The 21,544-nt window shown below is 45.9% G+C and overlaps 1 protein-coding gene and 2 long non-coding RNA genes across 15 annotated transcripts in view; 2 read left to right on the forward strand and 1 right to left on the reverse strand.

Annotated features, from left to right (window-relative positions):
- Positions 1–21,544, reverse strand: part of LDLRAD4 (low density lipoprotein receptor class A domain containing 4) — a 436,354-nt gene that overhangs the window by 216,624 nt on the left and 198,186 nt on the right. The window contains exons 1-2 of one of the 12 annotated variants that reach the window (XM_054672296.1): positions 11,499–11,640; positions 6,737–6,876 (exon numbers count right to left, since the gene is read on the reverse strand). The exons of the other annotated variants lie outside the window; for them this stretch is intronic. Of the exons in view, the coding sequence (XP_054528271.1) occupies positions 6,737–6,876; positions 11,499–11,536 (178 nt within the window). The 5' untranslated portion in view covers positions 11,537–11,640. Of the gene's footprint in view, positions 1–6,736; positions 6,877–11,498; positions 11,641–21,544 lie in introns of those variants that run through there. 12 annotated transcript variants of the gene reach the window in all.
- LOC748236 (uncharacterized) lies at positions 2,052–11,549 on the forward strand. Of its 2 annotated transcripts, XR_002940473.2 has the most exons (4): positions 2,052–2,225; positions 6,770–6,974; positions 10,983–11,164; positions 11,249–11,549. It is a non-coding gene; the product is annotated as an uncharacterized LOC748236 (long non-coding RNA). The 2 variants fall into 2 exon arrangements; XR_010151851.1 differs by lacking the exons at positions 2,052–2,225; positions 6,770–6,974 and adding an exon at positions 9,569–9,716.
- On the forward strand, positions 18,526–20,446 carry LOC112206261 (uncharacterized). Its single transcript, XR_002940474.2, has 2 exons — positions 18,526–18,713; positions 19,874–20,446. It is a non-coding gene; the product is annotated as an uncharacterized LOC112206261 (long non-coding RNA).

Genomic DNA, 21,544 nt, shown 5'->3' on the forward strand with positions numbered 1-21,544 from the left:
GGCCTCTTCCAGCGATGCTAACCATGTGTGGGGCTACCCCAGCCCAGCCTGCCTCTCAGCGGCGAACTGTGGCCCGCAAGACAATAACCTTTACCTGTTGTAAAGAAACACAACTTAAGAGCCCTCAAAGTATTTTTGTGAACCTGTATAAAAAGGGTATTATAATCCTCCATTTGTTCACATTCTCCTAAAAGAGTATAGAAAAAGAAACCAGCCGAGCTGCTGACCTAGTTTAGAATAACATGTGAACACAGCCCAAATGCACACCCACGAGCGCCTCGCTAGCGGCGCCATCCAGGTTAGAAAATCTGTGCGCAGAGTGAGGCTGGGCCACGTGGTGGGGGTGCTGCTGGAGCCAAACGCTCTCTTTCCATAAGGTGGAAAGATTAAAACCCAGCTGTTTGAAATCACATTTACTAAGTAATGTTTTTTTAACTTAATGGAAAAAAGGGATGTCAAGGGAAAAATTTATCTTCCTTTCCAAAAGAAATATTGGACTATGGATTTATACCAAACATGAAAAGCACATTAACCGAAAACAGGTACTCCCTGTGTTGCTAAAACAGTGATTGGGAAAAAGGAATACTAATCTGAATTAAATCAAACTCTTAACTAAAAAGTTCACCATTGCTGTGGTTTGAAAGGATCCGAGGTTAGACTACCATATTCAAGTTGGCGTGGAACATTAAACTACCCAAGAAATGAAACCACATCCACACTTTACTCATTTTAACTTGTTGGGGGGAGACACGACATGCTTGCAAGGAAATGAATTCTGTGGCTCATTCATTCGTTCATATAACCAATATATTAGCCGCTTCTATGTTCTGTGCTAGGTACTGAGACATGGAAACTCGGAAGTGAATGAGCTAGCCCTCTTCAAAGAGCTTATGACATGAACTATTTTAAAAATATGAGCAGTGACTAATTTGCTGCTCCTTCCAAGGCCAAACATTTCCCTTCTTTATCTCCTTCATAATCTAGAGTGCCGCCCAGCCTGTGACAGGCACTCGGTGAATCACACATTTGTTGAATAAATGAATAATTTGATCTGAGCCTCATAAGAACCCTGTGAAATAATTAGAGCAGATATTATTCTTCCCATTTTATTCCATTTTGCCTCATCTCATAGCACTGCCTCAGTTTCCAAATCCACTTTAAGGAATGTGAGAGACTCACTTGTAATGGGCATGGCCCCATGCATAACAAAGTTCCCCAAATCACTTGTTGTCTTAAGTAGGCTCAACCTTACTCAGGAAACACTAACAAGGCTTGTGCTACTAATGTGCTTGGCTCTTACTTCTTAGATAACGGAAACAACATCAACCTATTGAATTTCAAATTCAGCTGGGTACAGTGACTCATACCTATACTCTCCACACTTGGGAGGCAGAGGCAGGAGGATCATTTGAGTCCAGGAGTTCTAGAGCAGCCTGGGCAACAAAGCGAGACCCTGTCTCTACAAAAAAGTTTAAAAATTAGCCAAGTGCAGTGGCACACTCCTGTACTCCCAGCTACTCAGGAAGCTAAGGCAAGAGGATCGTTTGTGCCCAGAAGTTCCAGGCTGCAGTGAGCTATGATCATGCTACTGCTCCCAAGCCCGGGTGACAGAGCAAGACCCAGTCTCTAAAAAATTAAAAATTAAAAAAAATCAAATTTATAAAATCGAAATCTCAGCAGTGAGTCATCAGCCCAACATCAGAGTAAGGTCTTTCCATCAAATGGCCACTGGAATCAGAATGACTAGATTGAGAATTTTAATTTATTGGCTTCTTGATGTGATACAGAAAATACTAGAAAATTGCTGTAATGTGATTAAGTGCTAAGAATTAATGCTAAAGCTGGAATGAGAACTGCAGAGCACAGTAAATATCTGTCCAAGTTAACAAAACTGGTGTTGACAGAGGCAGGCTTCCACCTCCATCCCAACTCCGGACAGGCTGTCCCCAGCACACTGTGCCACCCAAAAGCCCAGTGCATTCAGGTCCTCTAATCACGAGATTATTGTGATATTTCAAACAAACTGATAACCCTAGGAGAAAGGCCCTCTGCTTAGCTGCATATTGGGATCACTTGGACATCTTTCAGCACTGCTGGGGTCAGAGTCCCAGCCAGGTCCTATCTCACTGGCCTGAGGTGCAGTCAGACAGCGTGGGTTTCTGGCACCCTCTGGCCTGGCTCCAATGGGCAGCGCAGATGGAGAACCACTGTCTACTGAGAAAGAGGTAACTCACATACAGCAAGCCTCCTCTTTAATTAATGGTATTTTATTGGAATGTTTATTTGGTATTTGCTAATTTACAAAGAAGAAAACTAAAATACAATCTCTTAAAATAAGCAGGTATTTGGATAATTGCTGACTACAGGGCCCAGTCGCTAGAGCTCTGTTCTGTCAATGGGCTATTTGGGAAACTTTGGAACCAATGTAGTTTTGGCCCCTAAACTACACTTTGACAGACTAGAACCAGAGAGGGTCCTCCATGAAGTAAAACTCAAGTCAGAGAAAGACAATGGAAAATTTAAAAAAAATATGTTGTCTATTCTTTGTGGAACTTGTTGAGTATTTCTGCCAAGCTAGAAGTTGAGGGAAATCATGGATTGTTAAACATTAGAAACATTTTGGTGACAAATTCATGGCAACCTCAGATGTATAATACTGGACTGGAATACAGAATGAGCTGCTCAGGAACCAGTGTCTCCTCCAGGAGCTATAGACGTATTATAACCTATAAGATTTAAATCACTCCTCTTCTTAAAAAAAAGTCAGGCCCTTCTAAGTGAAGAAAGTGGCATTCCTCTTTGCCAAAATTTCCTATTTGATTTCTTATTAAAAAAAAAAAAAAAAACTTAGGAGAAACAACTTCCAGAGTGAACAACAGACTTTAGAATCGCTGTACACACTTCTGGTAATAACACAGTCTTCTCCACATTTAGGGTATTCAGCTTCTCTGCATTTCTACATAAAGCTTCTGATGGGTTTTTCTGTGTTGTGGAGTTATCCCAGAGTCATCAAATCTTAATGCTGAGAGGGACCTAGACACACTGATCCACCCCTCACCTCCCAGGTGAGGAAGCAGGCCAGGGATAATGCCTGACTTACCCGAAGCTGGAGAACAAATTACCTGTAGTGGAACATAAAACCCGAGATTTCCATCGGATTGAGAGGAAACCCTTTTTTATCCTGAAGGTCATTCTAGTTGTGTACAAACTAACATCAGCCAGTTGGGTTATACCATGTGCGAGAGGAGAAAGGAAAAGAATGATTCAGAGAAAGGGAATGTCCTAATATTTTGTAACCTTTGAAAAAACAGGGAATTTTAGGAGCCCTAAAACTAGGGGGAAAATGGAATATCTTAAGGTTTTCTGTGAATTCCAAACTTATATACAAAAAGGCTATGTTAAAAAAAAATTTTAAGGACCAGTAGCTTAACAAATTTGAATAATGTAAACCTAAACTCGGTCAGGATTCAATGATAAATGCTCAATCTTAAGCAGGACAAATCATGCCTCACAGAGACTAAATTTAATCTGCTTGGTAGAGTCAACATTCTACTAGTTAACAGGCAACAAAAAGTTGTTTTCAATTTCCCCTACACTCCTTTAAAGCCTTAGTTTTCACAGATACGATCTCAGTCACAAAATAAGGACCTATATACAGCATTACATCTCAGCTGTAAAATCAGCCTTTTTTGTGAATTGGCAAAGTAGTCTACATTAGTTATTTCTGTTAAAATTCATATAGCAACACTGACTCATTTAGTTCACACTTCTATCATTCACAAACCTGAAAATGGAGAGTGATTCTGGCTCCATCATTTCTGACATTAAAGTCTAGAACCTGCTCTCTGTACGGGTGCCTTTTCCATGTACTTACATTGTAAATAGCAAAGAGGTCAAATCCAGCTGCCAGTGACGCGTAAGCCAAGAATTAATGGGTTCTAAGATTAGCATAAATTACCATAAACAATGTAAGTTTACATTTCCTAGTACAGAGGTGACAACAATTTTTTATTAATTTATATACTCACTGCCTGTTCCCCTGCAAGGTGTAAGATATCCTATAATAAAAGGAAAATTCAGGCTGGGCATAGTGGTTCACACCTGTAATCCCAGAACTTTGGGCAACCCAGACAGGAGGATAGCTTGAGGCCAGGAGTTCAAGACCAGCTTGGTCAACATGGTGAGACCCCATCTCTACAAAAAATTAAAAAATTAGCTGAGCTTGGTGGCATGTGCCTGTAGTCTCAGCTACTTGGGAGGCTGAGGTGAGAGGATGGCTTGAGCCTAGGAGTTCGAGGCTGCAGTGAGCCGAGATCACGCCACTGCACTCCAGCCTGGGCAACAGAGCCAGACCCTGTCTCTTAAATAAATAAATAGAAGTAAAATTCAGTGAAGATGGAAAATAATGAGTAAAACACAAAACATAAATCAGGAAATGCAGAGGAAAGAGGAGAGGAAAACTGACTGAAAAGAACTCATCTCTAAACCGAATTCCAACCAAACAAGCCACCACAGCCAAGAGGAAACCAAAGGCATGGTCATGGGACCTCACTGGCCCTTGGGCAGGCATTCCAAACAACCAGAAACAGCCACTCTCCTGCTTCTAAAACTTAACAGGATCTGTCACTCTTTTTATTAAAGGGTGCTGTTCAGCAAGGAGGAGGCTATCCTAGACACCAATTTTATCAAAAAGGGAAAAGGACTCCCCATCTTGTAATTTCCTATATCAGCCTTTAGGGAGGTTGAAATATTCGATTCCAAAAAGTGGTTTCCACAAAGTTGCCAAAACACAGCATCCAGAAAGCAGTGCTTTAGCTAATTATGAAGATAAAGCTTTGAGAGTTTTCAGAAATGAAAAGTCGATCCTTAGGGCAATTCTTAAACGTCAGCTTTTGACAGCATGGGAACTGACAGCATGGGAATGCCGTGGGGATGATGCACGCACACACTCCCCTGGGGAAACCTGCAGTGCAAGGTGCACATGTTGAGTAGGCTGCGAGACTGCACCGGCGTGTTATCAACGTGAATCCCTCTGGGAACCTGAGGGAGGAGAATGCAGCAGTGCTCGTGCCTCACCTGGTGTCACAGGCCAGCTCCACGCTCAGCCAAACTCGGCGTAAAGGCACCGGCCTCACCGGTGACGCTCTGACCTCACTCAAAGACGGGCTGACATTCCCGTTCATAAACTTGGAACAAAGTGGAATTTAATTTGAAGGTTTATATTCTGTGTAATGAATTAAGTTAACCCCAAAGCATTTAATAAAAGTCCTATCTTAAGTGGTGCTGCTGAAACCATAGTTGTCCTTCAGAAAGATGAATATGACATGATAAAAGGAAATCTGCCCAAGTAATAAGATTACCAGAGAAGAGCCTCCCGTCAAAGAGAGTAATAAAAAATGTTTAAAAACTCAATCCATTTTATGATATGGCTTATCGCTCCCATTATGGTGCTGAAAAGATGATTTTAATGGGTCTCAAATTCTATGAGAACCGTAAGTGAAACATGCAACAACGTGCTCTTAAAAGTCCAAAGTACTCTCAGGCTTTGGACTTACAGACCTACAATTACCCTTCAGAGCAGCTTGAACAAATCACCCAACTTTCCATCAAAACACCACCCGGCATTTTAAAGTCATAAAAGTCCTTCAGGGCTTGAAAGGGTGGATAACAGTGATTCTCGTCTATGTTTATAACCAATGAATGAACGAATTTGCTTTTGTGGTTTTCTGTCTGTAAGATACGAGGAGGCATTCTTCCTCACTTCTTACGTAGAACAGTACCGAAAGTAGGTAAGAACCCCTTTCAAACTCTTGGAAGAACAGAAATATCAATAAGTGCAACGCACACGGGAGAAGAGTTTGAAACGATGTCACCCATATATCAACAGTGGCTTTCTCTGGGGATGCTGGGGTCACTTTAATAACTTTCAAGTTTCTTGTGGATTTTATATATGATTTTATAATCAGGGACAATAAAAATCCTATTTTAACAGGGAAAATCTCTGTGAAAACCAAATGTCTATAGAACTCTAAAACCATTAAAATTCATAATTTTAAAGGCACTAATAAAGTACCTAATTCCCTATGGCATCATCTAAACAGAAATCCTGACACATGAGTCCTTCTTCATGAGGATCAATGCTATTTCAGACACATTTCCTTTCCTTTCGAGAAATGTGTACGGAGCTCCTCCATCAGCATGGAGTGGCAGGGGTCCTGCTCAGCAGGGACACATCCTGGAGGGCAGCGGAGAAGGTGAGGTCAGCGAGGGGGCTGGGGGGCCTAGGGAGCCTGCGGGCCTCTGGACAACCTGTGGCTTTTACTTTGTGTGAGACCAGAGGCATTAAAGGATTTTGAATTCAAGGACAAATATACTTCATTTTTTAAAAAAATATTTGATTGAAATACAGCATGTGTGTATGTATGCATGTGTGTGTGTATCAGAAAGTCCAGCTCAATGAGTCTATGCAGACTGAAAAACACCCAAGTAACCAGCACCCTGATCAAGACACAGAAAGGCACCTCTGGGGGCCCTAACTAACTTGCTTGTTCTGGGATCTCACTGTGTATAACGTGGTAGGTAGACTTTGGGGGCCAAGGCATCCCATTGTGAAGAGCCTTGTATGCCTTGCTGAGGCCCATTCACAGCTCTCAATCTGCAGGGTTTAAATAAACTTAGTGAAAGTGATGGAAAGTCAACTGTGCCAAGCTTTTAATACACCCTCATCGGGACTAACCTCGCGTAACCTTCTCATGATTTTGCTCTGCAGAGAAAGCAGCATCAATCATGAAGCGCAACCGGAGCTCTGCGTCGCCCACTGACAGATGTGCTTTCCATGCGTATTGGAGGTCTGTGGGTGATGAGGACCATATCCACCTGGCAGGATCAACAGAGGCAGATGCACAGGTGTTGACAGCAGAAACGTGGGCCCCAAAATGGGAAGCACAAGAGTGCCTGGCAGCATTTATCCTCAGGTGTGGTGAAGGCTGGGCCGGGAGGCTCTTTCCCTCTGGTCAGTCCCTCATTCATTCATGCATCCACCCACCAAGAGCCCGTCACTGCCTGGGCAAGGAGCACGGCCACAGGCAGCAAGGGAGAAGTGGACAGTCCACCGCCCCGAGACCCAGGACCCAGGATCCCGGCCTCCTCCCAGCTCTTACACTCAATATTCTGTGTATCCTCAGGCAACTCTTTATCTCTAGATTCCTATGATAAAATGAGGTGCCTGGACTAAACCAGCAGCTTTTCATTTTTCCTCTGAACAACTTCAGTGCTCCCTGTGGGGCCTCGCGACCTGCGGCAGAAGCGGGAGCTGTGTCAGGAACCCTGAGCGCTGGCTCAGGTCTGCATGCAGGGGAGGCTTCCCTTAGAGGGTTCACTGAACAAGGGCATCCCCTGGCTGAAAGGCCTGAAAGCCTCTTTGCATTCTCACACCTAAAATTCTTATGTTCTAAAAGTCCTTTCGATTCTTATGATCAGTGATTCTATAAATTTTTAAGACAGGGATTTTGAAAAATAAAATCCCACATTAGTTCTTTGGTACTTCCGTCGCCTGCTCTGAATTATTCCAATGAACATTGAAATGACAGGTAACTTTAAAAATTGATTCCTGAATTCTGGACATTTTGACACACACTGATTATATCAACAACAGCTCCACAGGGCCATTCCCACGAGAAGGCCAACATGCTCTAACTTCTGGTCTTATAAAAAGATGCTCTGGGCCCCATGGCCCATTTCTCTGCTCCCACAGTTTAATGCTGCAAACAAGTTTTCTGTACTCACTGTGTCTAATTTCTGATTCTCCCCTAAACAAATCTGAATCAGGCTTTGGGGCCCATCACTGCACCAACACCGCCTGGCCAGGTCCCTGGAGACCCCCATGTGGTTAACTTGGCCTCATCTCACCAGACCCCAGTTGACACCTCTGCTCCCTCCCACAGGGAACCGCATCCTTCCCATGTCCCGACGCACACGGCACTGCACTCCTCTCCACACCTCTCAGCTCCTCCTCCACTCCCTGACCTCTTAACCTTGGAGTGCTCCAGCTCACCCTTGGCTCCATTCTCTTTTCTGCATACACCATTCCTTTGCCATCTCTAGCAGTCACTGCCTCACACTAACAACTCCCACATTTATCCCTGACCTTTCCACCTTGCCCTAGACCCCAGACTCCTCCAGTCACTTGTTCAACATATCCTTGTGGAATGTATAGTAGACATCTCAGCTTACTATGTCCAAGGCCAAATACCTCATTTTCCCACCCAAAGTCACTCCCCCAGTAGCTTTCCCTATCTCAGAAACTGCACTGGGGATAGAGATGCCACTGCAGGCATCCATAACCCCTTCCTTTCTCTTACATCCCAACCCATCCACACACTCTGTTGGCTCCACCTCCAAAACCCACTGGAAATGGACCCCTTCCCACCACCTCACTACAGTCACCCTCCTCCAAGGTACAATCTCCCCTCCCCATGGTGATCTCCTAGCTCCTCCCCTGTTCTTCCACCACGGTTTACTCATAAGAGAGCAGTCAGGATGTTCCTGCTGAGATGGAAGTCATCAGGTCTCTCCAACAGCTTTCATTTTACTCAGAGTGAAAACCCAAGTCCTCATAATGAACTTGACATGACCCTCCCTGATGTGGCCCCCACCAGCTCTCCAGCCTCCCCTTGCCCTCCCGAGGTTGGCTCTGGATGCCTGGCCTCCTCGCTGCTCCCTGCACACAGAGCTCATCCATACCTACTGCTCCTCTGCCCAGAGCTTTCCTGAGACCCCTGCTCAGCCAACTCCCTCACTTTCATCAGGCCTTCGTGCAAACATCACCATCGCCGTGGCCTCCCTCACTCCACTTCCCATCTCACCTCCCAGACTCCCGGCTCCTCCTACCTCCTTTCCTGCTTCACTCTTCTCTCCTACTCATATTTCCATCTAACATGATAGTCAAATATACACATCATGTTTCTTGTCTTCTTTTCTCCATTAGAGCATAAACTACATGAGGGCAGGGATTTATGTCTGCCTGGTCTTACTAATGAGTCCCCAGAGTGTGGTACATGGCCAGCAATCAATCAGTATTATTACTGTAAGCAATCAATCAATATTATTAAAGAAATCAATGAATAGATGTAAAAGCCTGTGGAGAGGTTCTTATAGGAACCACAGTTAACTATGGGTGTCCCTTTGGGTGAAGAAAATTTTCTCTAGCTGAGTAAATATCCTCACTAGAAATAAATATATGGAAAATGAGGCAGGAAGGAGATAAAAGAAGGAAATAATATATTATTAGCAAATTGTGAAAGATTTTTAAAGGCAGAATTAGTTAAAGTTATTGGCCACATGGTTTTTTTAGTTACCTGTGGTCTTCAATTATGGAATCGTTCTCTCCTGTCCTCAAGGTCATAAATAGCTAGGCTTTTTCCATCTGTCCCTACCCAGTCATCTGGCTGTGCTCCTAAATCACAATGTTCTCTCTCAGCACAACACTGTGTGTTTTGGAGAGAAAATCCATTGTCTGGCTGAAGCCCTGGACTGTTGATTCAGGAAACAGCCAGCTCCTTCCCTTCCAGCCTCCGGCACCCTGAGAACTGGGTGTGAGTGCTGAGTTCTCCACCTGTCTTATTTCTTAATATCTGCAATCAGCTCAGAGCCAGGGATAAGTCAAGACTCCACCAGCCCATGTATGGCTGCCCGGCTGCCCCCAGCCTTGCCCTCAGGTGGGTCACAGCTTGCTATTTTTTTCCCACTTGGGTAAAAACTGCCTGACTTTCTTGCCTTGAGCTTCTCATGGCATCTGCCTAGAATCCTTCCCAACTTTATGAAATTTGAAAACGTCTTCCTTCTGAGATCTTTTTTCTTTTCTTTTCTTTCCTTTTGTTTTATTTATTTATTTGTTTGTTTATTTATTTATTGAGACGGAGTCTTGCTCTGTTGCCAGGCTGGAGTGCAGTGGCGCAATCTCGGCTCACTGCAATCTCCGCCTCCTGGGTTCAAGAGATTCCCCTGCCTCAGCCTCCCGAGTAGCTGGGACTACAGGTGTGCACCACCACGCCTGGCTCATTTTTTTTGTATTTTACTAGAGACGGGGTTTCACCATGTTGGCCAGGATGGTCTTAATCTGCTAACTTCGTAATCCGCCCGCCTCAGCCTCCCAAAGCGCTGGGATTACAGGCGTGAGCCACTGCACCTGGCCTTCCTTCTGAGATCTGAAACCTCACTGACCTCATAGGGCGTGGGCTACATAAACACCCATGTTCCCTGTATTCTTCAACCAACCCACACCAGAATTTTGTGATGGCATCTTCATACCTCTTTTATGGATGGCAGGATGTTCTACTGCAGGAGAATGTCCCAGGCCCCAAACAAGGAAGGTCTGCTGGTGAACTAAACTGTCTCTTTATTCCCAGATGGAGACTTGGTACTTAAAAGAATGGCTTTTGGCTCCTGTAACTGATAACACTCGAGGCTGGGATCAAAGTGGGTGGCAAGCTATTGCGTGCACTCCCCTGTACACCAAGCTGCAGTAGGAAGAGGCACGGGTGGGGCTGTTGGGTTCTCAGCAGGAGGCTGAGCTCCAGGCTGACCTAGAACCAGCCCCGCTACTGGGCAGAGAGATGGGAACCTCTCACCTGCCCTGAAAGTTACAGCTTTATTAGGAAAAACTACCTATTTCTGACAACCTATGCCAGGCCAGAATTCCAAGCTCTGCAAAGACAAAATATTTTTTGACTGAACATGCCCATTTCAGATCTTTCATAAAGAACTTCTTTATAGTACTATGTGCCAGTTAAGGATTTCCTAAATTCCTTTGTCTATCTCCCCAGTAACCAAAAAGAGAATATTTCTAGTAGACTTGGGAGATTTCAAAATAACGTGGTCAACAAACAGGAGCAGGGGCTTAAAACCCACCATCCTCAATGGAACACTGGCTGATAAAATCCCCTACCTTCCAAAATTAACAACAAATCTGTCTTTCTGTTCAGTTCTTCCCCAAGGGCATGTCCTGTTGAGAGCCGGTTTCACCTGTGCAGTGTGGCCTGATGGCCCAGCATCCAGGAGCTCTGCGCACCCTGCCGCCATGGGCCATCCGTCCCCAGACCTCTTCCCACAGGGTCACTGTGGTCCACCGTCCTGCCCTCGGGGAATCTCGGCCTCCCTCTCACAGGTATGAATCACCCTCACCCCTCACCCCAGCCTCCCTTCTGTCCCCACCCCTTCTCCAAACAGACAAACCTCAAACACCACCCAGGCCCCGCCCACGGACTCATTCACTGATGCCATCGCTGGACCCAAGTCAGTCAGATGAACAGTAGGATGGTGTCAGAGCCTCGACCTCGGGAAGCACAGGATGAGAACAATGCAGCTGCCTCCCCGGGCCGTCAACCCCAGCACGGAAAACTCACACTGGTCCTCACTCCAGCCTGAATGCTCCTGCTGAGGCCAGCTCTGCTCTGTCCCATTCTGTCATCATTAAAGAGAGAAGGGATGGCCACATCTACCTGGAATAACCACTTCCTCCTCTGAACACAGCTCTCATCTGGAGCCCCGACGTGTCATATTCCTCCACCTTCCTGGAGGGAGGAAGTGCCCCAGTAGGCTGACAGCTGAGCTTTAATTCTGCTCCACAGCCAATCCAGGTTTTCTCAATACTATCTCTGTGGAAAAGTGCATAAAACAGCAAGAATAATTGGCATAAATGAGACAAATGTAACCCAGAAGCTTAGTCCCAAAATGCACACTGAAAGTAAATTCATAAAAATATAAATGAAAGCAAGTTTTCTTTATATTTAAATATAACAAAGCTACCTATTGATAAAGGGGGCCTTCTCCACACCCAGGTCCAGGACTATGTTCCTTGCCTTATTTTTTCTTATAACGCTTACCACCTTTAAATGAAGCAAAAACAAATGAATCAATAAATCATATAATTAACTTTTATTGTATTTACTGCCTTCAATCGCTAGAATGTAAGTTCTCCTGAATACAAGGAATGTTCACAGTATTGTTTATTTGTTATTTCCCTGGGTCCCAGAACAGTTTCTGGCATGTAATACAGTCTCAAAAACATTTGCTGAATGAATGAAAGTTTATTCTATTAAGCAAACTATCTCTGGATGGTAAATGTCATGTCACTCCTCGACCTCAAATCTTTCCACAGATTCCATCACTTCTAGGACATAGTCCGTATTAGCGAGGCATACGTGCCCTTCGCCATGTGGTCCCGAGCATCTGCCTGAGTCCTTCCTAAATCCTACACATCCCCCTGGAGGCCAAAATACCTCTCAGGCATACCATGGCTTCCCATCACTGCACCTTCATGTACACGGTTCCTCCTGCCTAGAAGGACTTGCTCCTCATTCCCTTGCGTGACAAATGCCTACTGACCTTTTAGCAAAAAAACAAAAACAGAAAAACCCTCCACCAAGACTGTGAAGCCTTCTCCAGCATTCCCATCCCCATCCAGGAACTGAGTACCACCGCTTCCATGTTCCCATGGCAACTCGCGCATCCCCCAACACAGTGCTAATCACCTTGCTGTCATTGCTTGTCTCTTTGCTCACCCACGTCATTATCTTTGCATCCCCAGGGGCCAGCACAGTAGGTGGCTAACAGTTGCTTCAACTTAAATGGACTCAAATGCGCTAGAGGGAGGGGAAGAGAGAGGTCAGTGCACTTTGGGGCTGAGGTTTGTTTCTTTCACTTGTACCTGATATCTGTGCTCCTGTCACAGATGTCTACACAGACACACAAGCTAAAGAAGAAGATGGACAAGAATCAGCACACACTTTGCTCCTCTGGCTTCACCTTCAACCAGAGGGCCCATTCGTCTGTGTAAAGCCATTAAATATTACAGCTGTATAAATCACACAAACCAGCATTTCTGCCTCTCTCCACTAAGTGTCCAAATCAAGAGCCAATAAAACACTGGAAGTTTTTTTTTTCTTTTTTTTTTTTGAGATGGAGTTTCATTCTTGTCGCCCAGGCTGGAGTGCAATGGTGCAATCTTGGCTCATTGCAACCTCTACCTCCCAGGTTCAAGCGATTCTCCTGTCTCAGCCTCCTGAGTAGCTAGGATTACAGGCACATGCCACCACGCCCGGCTGATTTTTGTATTTTTAGTAGAGACAGGGTTTCATCATATTGGTCAGGCTAGTCTCAAACTCCTGACCTCAGGAGATCCACCTGCCTTCGTCTCCCAAAGTGCTGGGATTACACGCATGAGCCATCGCACCAGGCCTAACACTGGAAGATGTTTTAAGTATATAAGTTTCTTGTACAGTGAAAATTATACACACGTGATACAAAGAAATCATAAAATTTCAATGAACACAGGTTGCCCATGACATAAAGGACATGTGTGAAAGAAACGTGAACAGGGCTTTCTATAACTCTTCAGGTGCACACATGGGGAGCAGCCAAGGATTTCTGCAGAAAAATTCACTCCAGAGGTCAGCAGCTAGAAGCACAAATGGAGACTGAGTGAGCACGAGCGCCTCGTGGACTCAACCCTCCCAGGTACAGTACTGGAAGATGCTCAAGACACAGCACAATGAGAAATGTAGTAAATGGGGTTCTTCTTTAGTCTTTTTTTTTTTTTTTTTTTTTTTGAGACAGAGTCTCGCTCTGTCACCCAGGTTGGAGTGCAATGGCACAATCTTGGTTTACTGCAACCTCTGCCTCCCGGGTTCAAGAGATTCTCTTGCCTCAGCTTCCTGAGTAGCTAGGATTACAGGAGCCCGCCACCATGCCTGGCTAATTTTTGTATTTTTAGTAGAGACAGAGTTTCTCCATGTTGGCCAGGCTGGTCTCAAACTCCCAAACTCAGGTGATCTGCCCTCGTCAGCCTCCCAAAGTGCTGGGATTACAGGCATGAGCCACCGCGCCCTGCCAAGCCACCAAGCCTGGCCTTCTTTAGTCTTAAAATTAGAAACTTGTTCCCTTAAAGGCCAAAAATGTTCAGAGTTTTCTAGAAGCGGTGGCTCATCGTGATTACATCAATATTAAGGAAATACAGTAAAGGCTTCTGGACACCAGTGGTGTGGCAGGCATTCACTCACCCAGGCTCAATGCAGGCTAAGTTGTGCCCAGCCTGAGAGGACTGCCAGGATTAACCCAGAGCCTGCTAGACTCCCCAGGGAGTTGCTACCAGCTCCAGTGCCACACTCCTTCCCAACACCAGCTTTCCGCCTCTGCTAGTTGGAGAGCATGTCACCAAGGTTGAGCAGCAAGCAGCTACAGCCCACAGCCTGGCACAGCACATGGCACTACGAAGGCTGGAGCAAGGCTTGCTGAGACAGAAGAGGAAAAAACAGATCTGTTGCTGGAGATATGCAGAGAGATAAACAGAAAGCAGAAAGTGTAGTTTTAAATTTGGTGATGGTGTTGGTTTGGTTTTGTTTTTTGAGACAGAGTCTCACTCTGCCACCCAAGCTGGAGTGTAGTGATGTGATCGTGACTCACTGCAGCCTCCAACAGCTGGGCTCAAGCCATCCTCCCGCCTCAGCCTCCCGAGTAGCTGGGACTACAGGCACAGGCCATCACACTCAGCCTTTTTTTTTTTTTTTTTTTTTGGTGGAGATGGGGTCTCAATATATTACCTAGGCTGGTCTTGAACTCCTGGCCTCAAGTGATCCTCCCACCTTCACCTCCCAAAGTGCTAGGATTACAGGCATGAGCAACTGCACCTGGCCTTACTGGTTTTTAACAAGCATATATTTGCAGGAATATCTCTCTTTATTTGCAAGTGGCAATGACTAAGCCTTATTTAGGCTAGACAGAGTATTTCTCTGGATTTGGGGCTGAAGCTTACATCACCATCTCTCTCTGTCTAGTCTTCTAGTCTTCTCTCTGTCTAGTCTCCCCTGCAGCTCTGACCTCCCACAGTGTAAGTCCATGTGACATGTGCACTGAGCTCCTTGCTCCATAATCATGAATGTTCAGTGACCAAAGGAATGGCACAATAATGGAATGAATCCGAGAAACACATATTGGCCAAAAATTGCTATTAATTCAGTAATACTTAGATAAACGGTAACTGACCCTTCACAACAGAAATTAACGTGTTTGAAACAGAGCTCCTGCCCGGGGGAGTTCCGTAGCTGGTGTGTAATGAGCATCAGAAGCATGGGGCAGCCCTTCAGTAGGAGACTAGGCACAGGTCTAAGGAGTCAGTGACTGCAGTATAGGCACGGCAGGGGCCCCAAGGCTGCAGGTGCAGCGAGGACTCCTGCCCACCCCAGCCCCAGGCCCGTCCCCCAGGCTGGCTTTCTGGCACTCTGAAGGGCACGTTTTTTCCTGCAGGGGACCCAGTTTGTAGGAATACCTATATTTCTGCCTCCTCTAAGTGTCCACGGCATCTTTTAATTCTACAAACGGCACTTAGGGAAACAACAGGGCGGTGGGTGGGGGGCAGGGGGAACTCAGGAGAAGAATGTCTACAAAACGCTGGGAGGCAGAAGTAAGGGGCAGCCATGGGTGCCTTCCGACGCGTGAAGGCCGGAAGCTTCTATTCTCGGCTACCAGATGCCTAGGGAGACTCAGGGAACCCTGAGGACTCCCAGGCAGGGCAGGGATGGGACTGGATGCAGCAGCCGCCAGGGCTCTTTGCCATGACCTTAGAGGAGGAAGTGGGGACTCAGAAACGGAAATGAGCACAGGTCACCTGGGGGAGGGCTGGGAGGCCACCCTGCATGCTCACCTCCCTGCCTGGCACACCCAGCTGCAGTGAGCGGGTGATGGCCTGATGGAGCTGCAGCCTCCACAGACCCAGGGAGAGGGGTGGAAGCCAGGTAGGCCTCCTAATTCCACACCCCTTGCCTACCACTGGCTCCCACACAGCCCAGGACACGAATGATCTGGAAATAAGAGTCAAACTATACAAAACTATTCCCACACAGGCCCAGAACCAAGCGCCCATGGACACCCCTACACGGGCAGCAAGGGCTGGAACCGGCAGCCTGGTGGACATCCGCCCTGCAGGGCTCTCCCTCACAGAGACTGCAGAAGAGGGTGTGCGGTGCTCAGTGCGGAAGGATGTTCTCCCTGCTTTTAAGGAGCCGTGACTATTTTGCTCAGCGCCCCTGGCGTGCCTTTCTCTGTACAAAAAGGAGACTTAGAGGCTTCCCCATCCCATTACCACAGCTGGGCGGCTTCTTGCATGAGGGCACCTTGCTGAACTAAGTCACCCCAAGCTACCCTAGGCTCCCTGTGCACTGAGATGCTGAGTCCTGAGGTGCCTTCCAGCACCAGTGAATGGGACTAAAGTCTTCTGCAGTGTAGCGACCATTCTGAAGTGAGTATTCTGTGGTCATTTGTTACCCTCTGTGAAGCCCAGGAAGCAGGGATTCAGGGCTGACCAGGGACCACTGTGTTCTCTGCCCATGCATGGAAGGTCTGCACTTGGGCCCCAAAGCCTGAGTAAAGTTTTACCTTGAACTTCTTCCAGCAGGATAAACAGTAGGGTTCAGTGCTGAGGGTCTCCAGTTTAAACCCTGATTCCACTACAAAATAAATGCTGGACTGGGCCACATATTTAAGCTGTGTTTTCCTTATGCTTAAAATGGCAGTAAGATTCCTTCCAGAGGCCATGCAGGGAGATAATGCCCACAGAACGCTCAGAGTGGGGCTTGGCAGAGACAGGGCTAGACAGGGGCTGTTATTTAGTGCTGGCATCTTTTATTGGTGGCGATGTTATTTTATTTTCTATGATTATGTAATTTCCTCCTTATAATCTCACCCTTGTTGCTTATCTTAGAGTGATGTTTCAGGAGCAACAGCATCAATGTAGTGTTTGATATTCTGGACAATCTAACACAAGCAATTTCTAATTCATAATCCACTATTTGTATTTGTTGATTATTTGTTTATAATAAAGAAAGCAATGCTTTGTCAGTTTTCCACAATCTGCCACCAACCTCAGATATGCTTTCATGAAGCTCATCTTCAATTAAGGCCCGTGTGCTTTATTTTTGTGAAAAATGGAGATGTGAAGACATTCTGTGCTCTGCTAGGCTGTGTCCTGAGAACCCCCCTTTTAAAAAGGTTCTCAGTATTGTAGGTGTCACTTTTTTCCATTATAAATCACAAAATGTAGTAGCCAGTTAACAAGACACAGGTGTTGCTCCCCTGAAAGTGCCTGCAGAATGGTGCCGAGGTTCTCTCCTCACCCATAGCTCTTGGCATGATTTATTCCTGCTGCACGCCTTCCGGGAGGTCCACCAGGCTCACGTCTGTGTCTGTGGAGGTGTGTGTGAACATGTGCACGTGAGGGTACATCCAGTCTTCTACCAGCTAATACGTCAGAGACCACATAATGTTAGGCTGGAAGAGACCCTAAAGGTTATATAAACCAATTCCCTTATTTTAGAGCTGAGAAATTTCAGGTGCAAAGAAGGGAGAGACTATAACATGGTGGCACTAGAATAAGACTGCCGGGTTTGAATCCTGGTGCAACTACTTATTACCTGTGTGATCTTGGGAAAGTGACTTAACCTTTCTGGGTCACAGTTTGGATACCTATAAACGGCAGATATTAACAGTCTCTATTTGTGTGGATATTTTAACAATAAAATTAAATCATTCATGTAAAGAACTTAAAAGACTCTCAGAAAGGTTGTGGTGAGCTATGATTGTACCACTGCACCCCAGCCTCCTGTAGCCTGGGCAAAGGAGCAAGATTGTCTCTAAAAAATAAATAAATAAAAATCTCCAAGATAGGTATCAGATCTGCAAAAGTTTGGACCTAATCATGATCCAAAACTATGGCTTGATGACTTCCAAATTCATTGCTTCCTTTTTTGGATGATCATTTATATGGCACAATATGTTGTAAAATGACACAAAAATTAACATTAACGAGCATACCTCTGGGTTGTAGATGTCTATGTACAGATGTCCTTGTCCCAAAACCTATGTGGATCCCCAACTGCATAGACGCCATTATAGCAAATAATGTTCCCAATAAAATGCAGCAAAGTATAACTAAAAATTTAAGGAACTCCTTCAGAACCTTAATGATTCTATAAATATAGCCCTAAGGTCATTTGTAAAGCCAAGCAAATACATTCCAATTGAAGCACTCACCGCAAGTTTTCATCATTGGTGATAAAAGTACATGAAGTATTCTGTGTCCTAGAATCAAGCCACCACTAAATTCAATCATCTATGTATCATTTATATAAAATCTCTATTTCCTGGTTTTCAGTCCCTAATGCACAAAGATTTTAAAGGAGGTGAGGCTGGGCTGAAAGCTTCCCAAGGGTGGGAACCAGGTGTGGCGGCTTAGCTTCTATTCTCTGGAGCAATGCTTGGATCTCCATAGGCACTCGCAAATATTTTGGAATGAATGTAGACTGAATAAATACATGCTTCAGAAACCAAACTTGCAAGCAGTGCCAGCAAATCATAGCTCAAAATATTTGTTCATCAGCTGTTGTTCAAAACTTTGAACTTAGCACACCAAAAATGGTTTATGTGTCACAACATGCAATGTGCCAAAGTGCAGGTTGGTTGAAAGTTGAACACATAAAACCCAAGGGCTGTCTACAGCAACACGGCCTGCAATGGAATAAAGACCCAGAAGCCAACAGCAGCGAGGCCGGAGACACAGAAAACACAACCAGAGTCTTCAGGGCAGCAACAGGAGATGCAGCTTTAAGGGTCCATCAGGCAGGAAGAACGACCCGGAAGAGGCTTGCCTCAGGCCAGACCCAATGGTATGAACTTGCAAGTCTCAGGGGCGAGGCAGATCAAAGGACTTTGGGTCCCTGGAACCATGAGAGGCTCCCTATAAGGATGGCGCCCAGCCAGGCCCTGAAGGCAGGTGACCAGAAGGGGTGGCAGTGTAGAGCCCTGCCCAGGTGGAGGGGGTACAGAGGAGTTCACTTCTGGCACAACCAGGGTTGAGTTGGGAGTTGGAAGAGAGCCTAATTGAGGAGGAAGCTACAGAGGGAGAAAGCAGCCAGCCTGGGAGGGCCTCAGAGGGCAGGTGGGGAGCGGGAGCTCCAGGGCTCAGTGCGGGTGCAGTGCTGCTGAGCACCTTAAACAGCCCAGCCTCCAGCACTGTCAGCACCTTAAACGAGATGTGAGCCATGTTGCTGGGGAAGCCTCCCACCTCCGGGTCCTCACTTCCTCCGTGGATAAGTGGTGTCTACCAATAGAAACCTGTGCCCAGTGGTTACCAGGGTTTTCATATGGCAAAATGTATATAGCAAAGAAGGTAGATAAAAAGAAACACACACACACAACACACACACACATTTACCTACAATAAACTGATTGAGCAAAAAGGAATACTGACATCTCCAGGCCACTGTAAGGGAGCATGATTATGTAGTTTGAAAAACAGCAAACTGGCTGGGCGTGGTGGCTCACGCCTGTAATCCCAGCGCTTTGGGAGGCCGAGATGGGCGGATCACTAGGTCAGGAGATCGAGACCATCCTGGCTAACACGGTGAAACCCCGTCTCTACTAAAAAATACAAAAAAATTAGCCGGGTGTGGTGGCAGGCGCCTGTAGTCCCAGCTACTTGGGAGGCTGAGGCAGGAGAATGGCGTGAACCTGGGAGGCAGAGCTTGCAGTGAGCCGAGATCGCGCCACTGCACTCCAGCCTGGGTGACAGAGTGAGACTCTTGTCTCAAAAAAAAAAAAAAAAGAAAAGAAAAACAGCAAACTAATAAAGCATTGTTCTACTGGCAAATAAATAGAGAGGTTTAGACCACCGCACCAAAGTGAAACAAATCACGTGGTTTTCCTTAAGACCTAACTTTCGCATTGAATTTTTGTATGAGCCTTATGAATTATGGCAGATAAACCTGAAAGAGAAGGAATCAACTTATGCAAACATACTTCTTAAAATAATTTTTCTAACTTTCAGACTTTGGCTGGGTGTATCCCTACTACAGTGAGATGTGAACTCTGGAACCTCTCAAGCTACAAGCCATTCCCCACAGGATTATCTGCCTTCACTTTTCTAATGTAACAACTGCTTTCCAAGGCAGTGTAGCACAGGTGATTAAGAGTGGATACTGCTGCAAGATTGCCTGGATTTCGAAGCTGGCTCTACTACTTACTGGCTGTGCAATCTTGCGCAAGCCACTTAACCTGTCTGTGGTTCAGTTCCCTTAGCTATAAAAAGGAGACAGAAATAGTACCTACCTCACACGTTGCTATGAGGATTAATTGAAATAATATAAATAGAAAGCACCAAGAATAGTGTGGCACAGAGAGTATTATGTAAGTGTATGCTATAATTATTAATGATACCTTCTATTTTCATAAATGTTTTTCCCTTTATTAAGAGTTTTGTAAAGGAATTAATCTTGTATAGTTCATACCTGTGTTCCTCCATTGCATAGAGCATAGCTTTTATTTGCTATAGCAAATAACATTTTTGCAAATAGCAAAGAAAATTTTGTTGAATAAATAAATGAGTGAATGAATTCCTATATTACTAGACACGGGCAAAAATGTTTTAAGGTGCCAGCATCATACCAAGAAACACAGACGTCAGAAGTAGACACAGAGCTTTCCTTAAGCCATCATATAATTCAAACGGTGGTTCTCTGCTCAAGCCTGTTTTCACCGTGTGTCTCTATAGCAGAGACGTGATCCCGAGCCCTGCTCACATGCCCAGAGAGATAACGAACCCATTAAGTGAAGGTGGAACCACCAACCACTAAACACAAAGTTCCTGTTATTGTTGGAAAAGGAAACTGGAAACAAAAGCCAGGGTTTCAAAAGGTGACAGTGCTTGGAGGATCTCATGCAAACCACTTAAAAGAAGGGCAAGAACTGGAAGAGGTCTGGGTACCCCACACTTGGCTGGAGAACACAGAATCGTGGGCATTCGCATTTAAAGCTGCACACTCAACCCTCAAAAGGTGCTCCTGGGCATCACTGGGCCCACTTCGCCAAAGGGAAACTGAGGATGATGACTCGCCATAGCTCACAATAGCCCACGTGTGGCAGAGCTGGACTCAGCAGGGTGAGGACTCCAGTGTCCCCGCCAGCCCGATCTCTTCATGGAAGGTCTGGTCAGCCTGCCCTCAGCCCTGCACCCTGCAGGGCACTGTGATGACTGGCCAGCACAGCCCACACCAAAGCTCTCCCATGACGCAAGTCACCGCAGAGATGAAGACAGAGCCATGCACGTTCCCCTCCTCTCAACCTCCATCCTGGAAGGCTCTCCCCTGGGACTGAGACACAGCTTCAAAGAAGGAGCCACGTGGGGTACAAGGGCATAGAGGGAGCACCCCTCCAGGCAGCCCAGGCTCCCCACCCACCCTGATGCCTGCTGGGCTGGGACACCAGGCAGCGTGGCCCTGGCTCCAGGCCCTGGCTTTTCCTTGGAGAACTGGAATCCAGTGGGAAAGATGGATATGGCGGACTGCAAGGGTTTGCAAGGGACCGTCCTGGGGGGGTGAGGTTTGCCTCTCTAGTAACCTGGAGGTGTCATCCACTTTGTGTATTAATCCTGGGGGCTCCCCTCAGTACACTACGTACCTGAAACTCTTGGAAACAAGAGCAGCTCCTCAGACAGCCCTAA

The sequence above is a fragment of the Pan troglodytes genome, chromosome 17, assembly GCF_028858775.2.
Source record: "Pan troglodytes isolate AG18354 chromosome 17, NHGRI_mPanTro3-v2.0_pri, whole genome shotgun sequence".
Lineage (NCBI taxonomy): Eukaryota > Metazoa > Chordata > Mammalia > Primates > Hominidae > Pan > Pan troglodytes.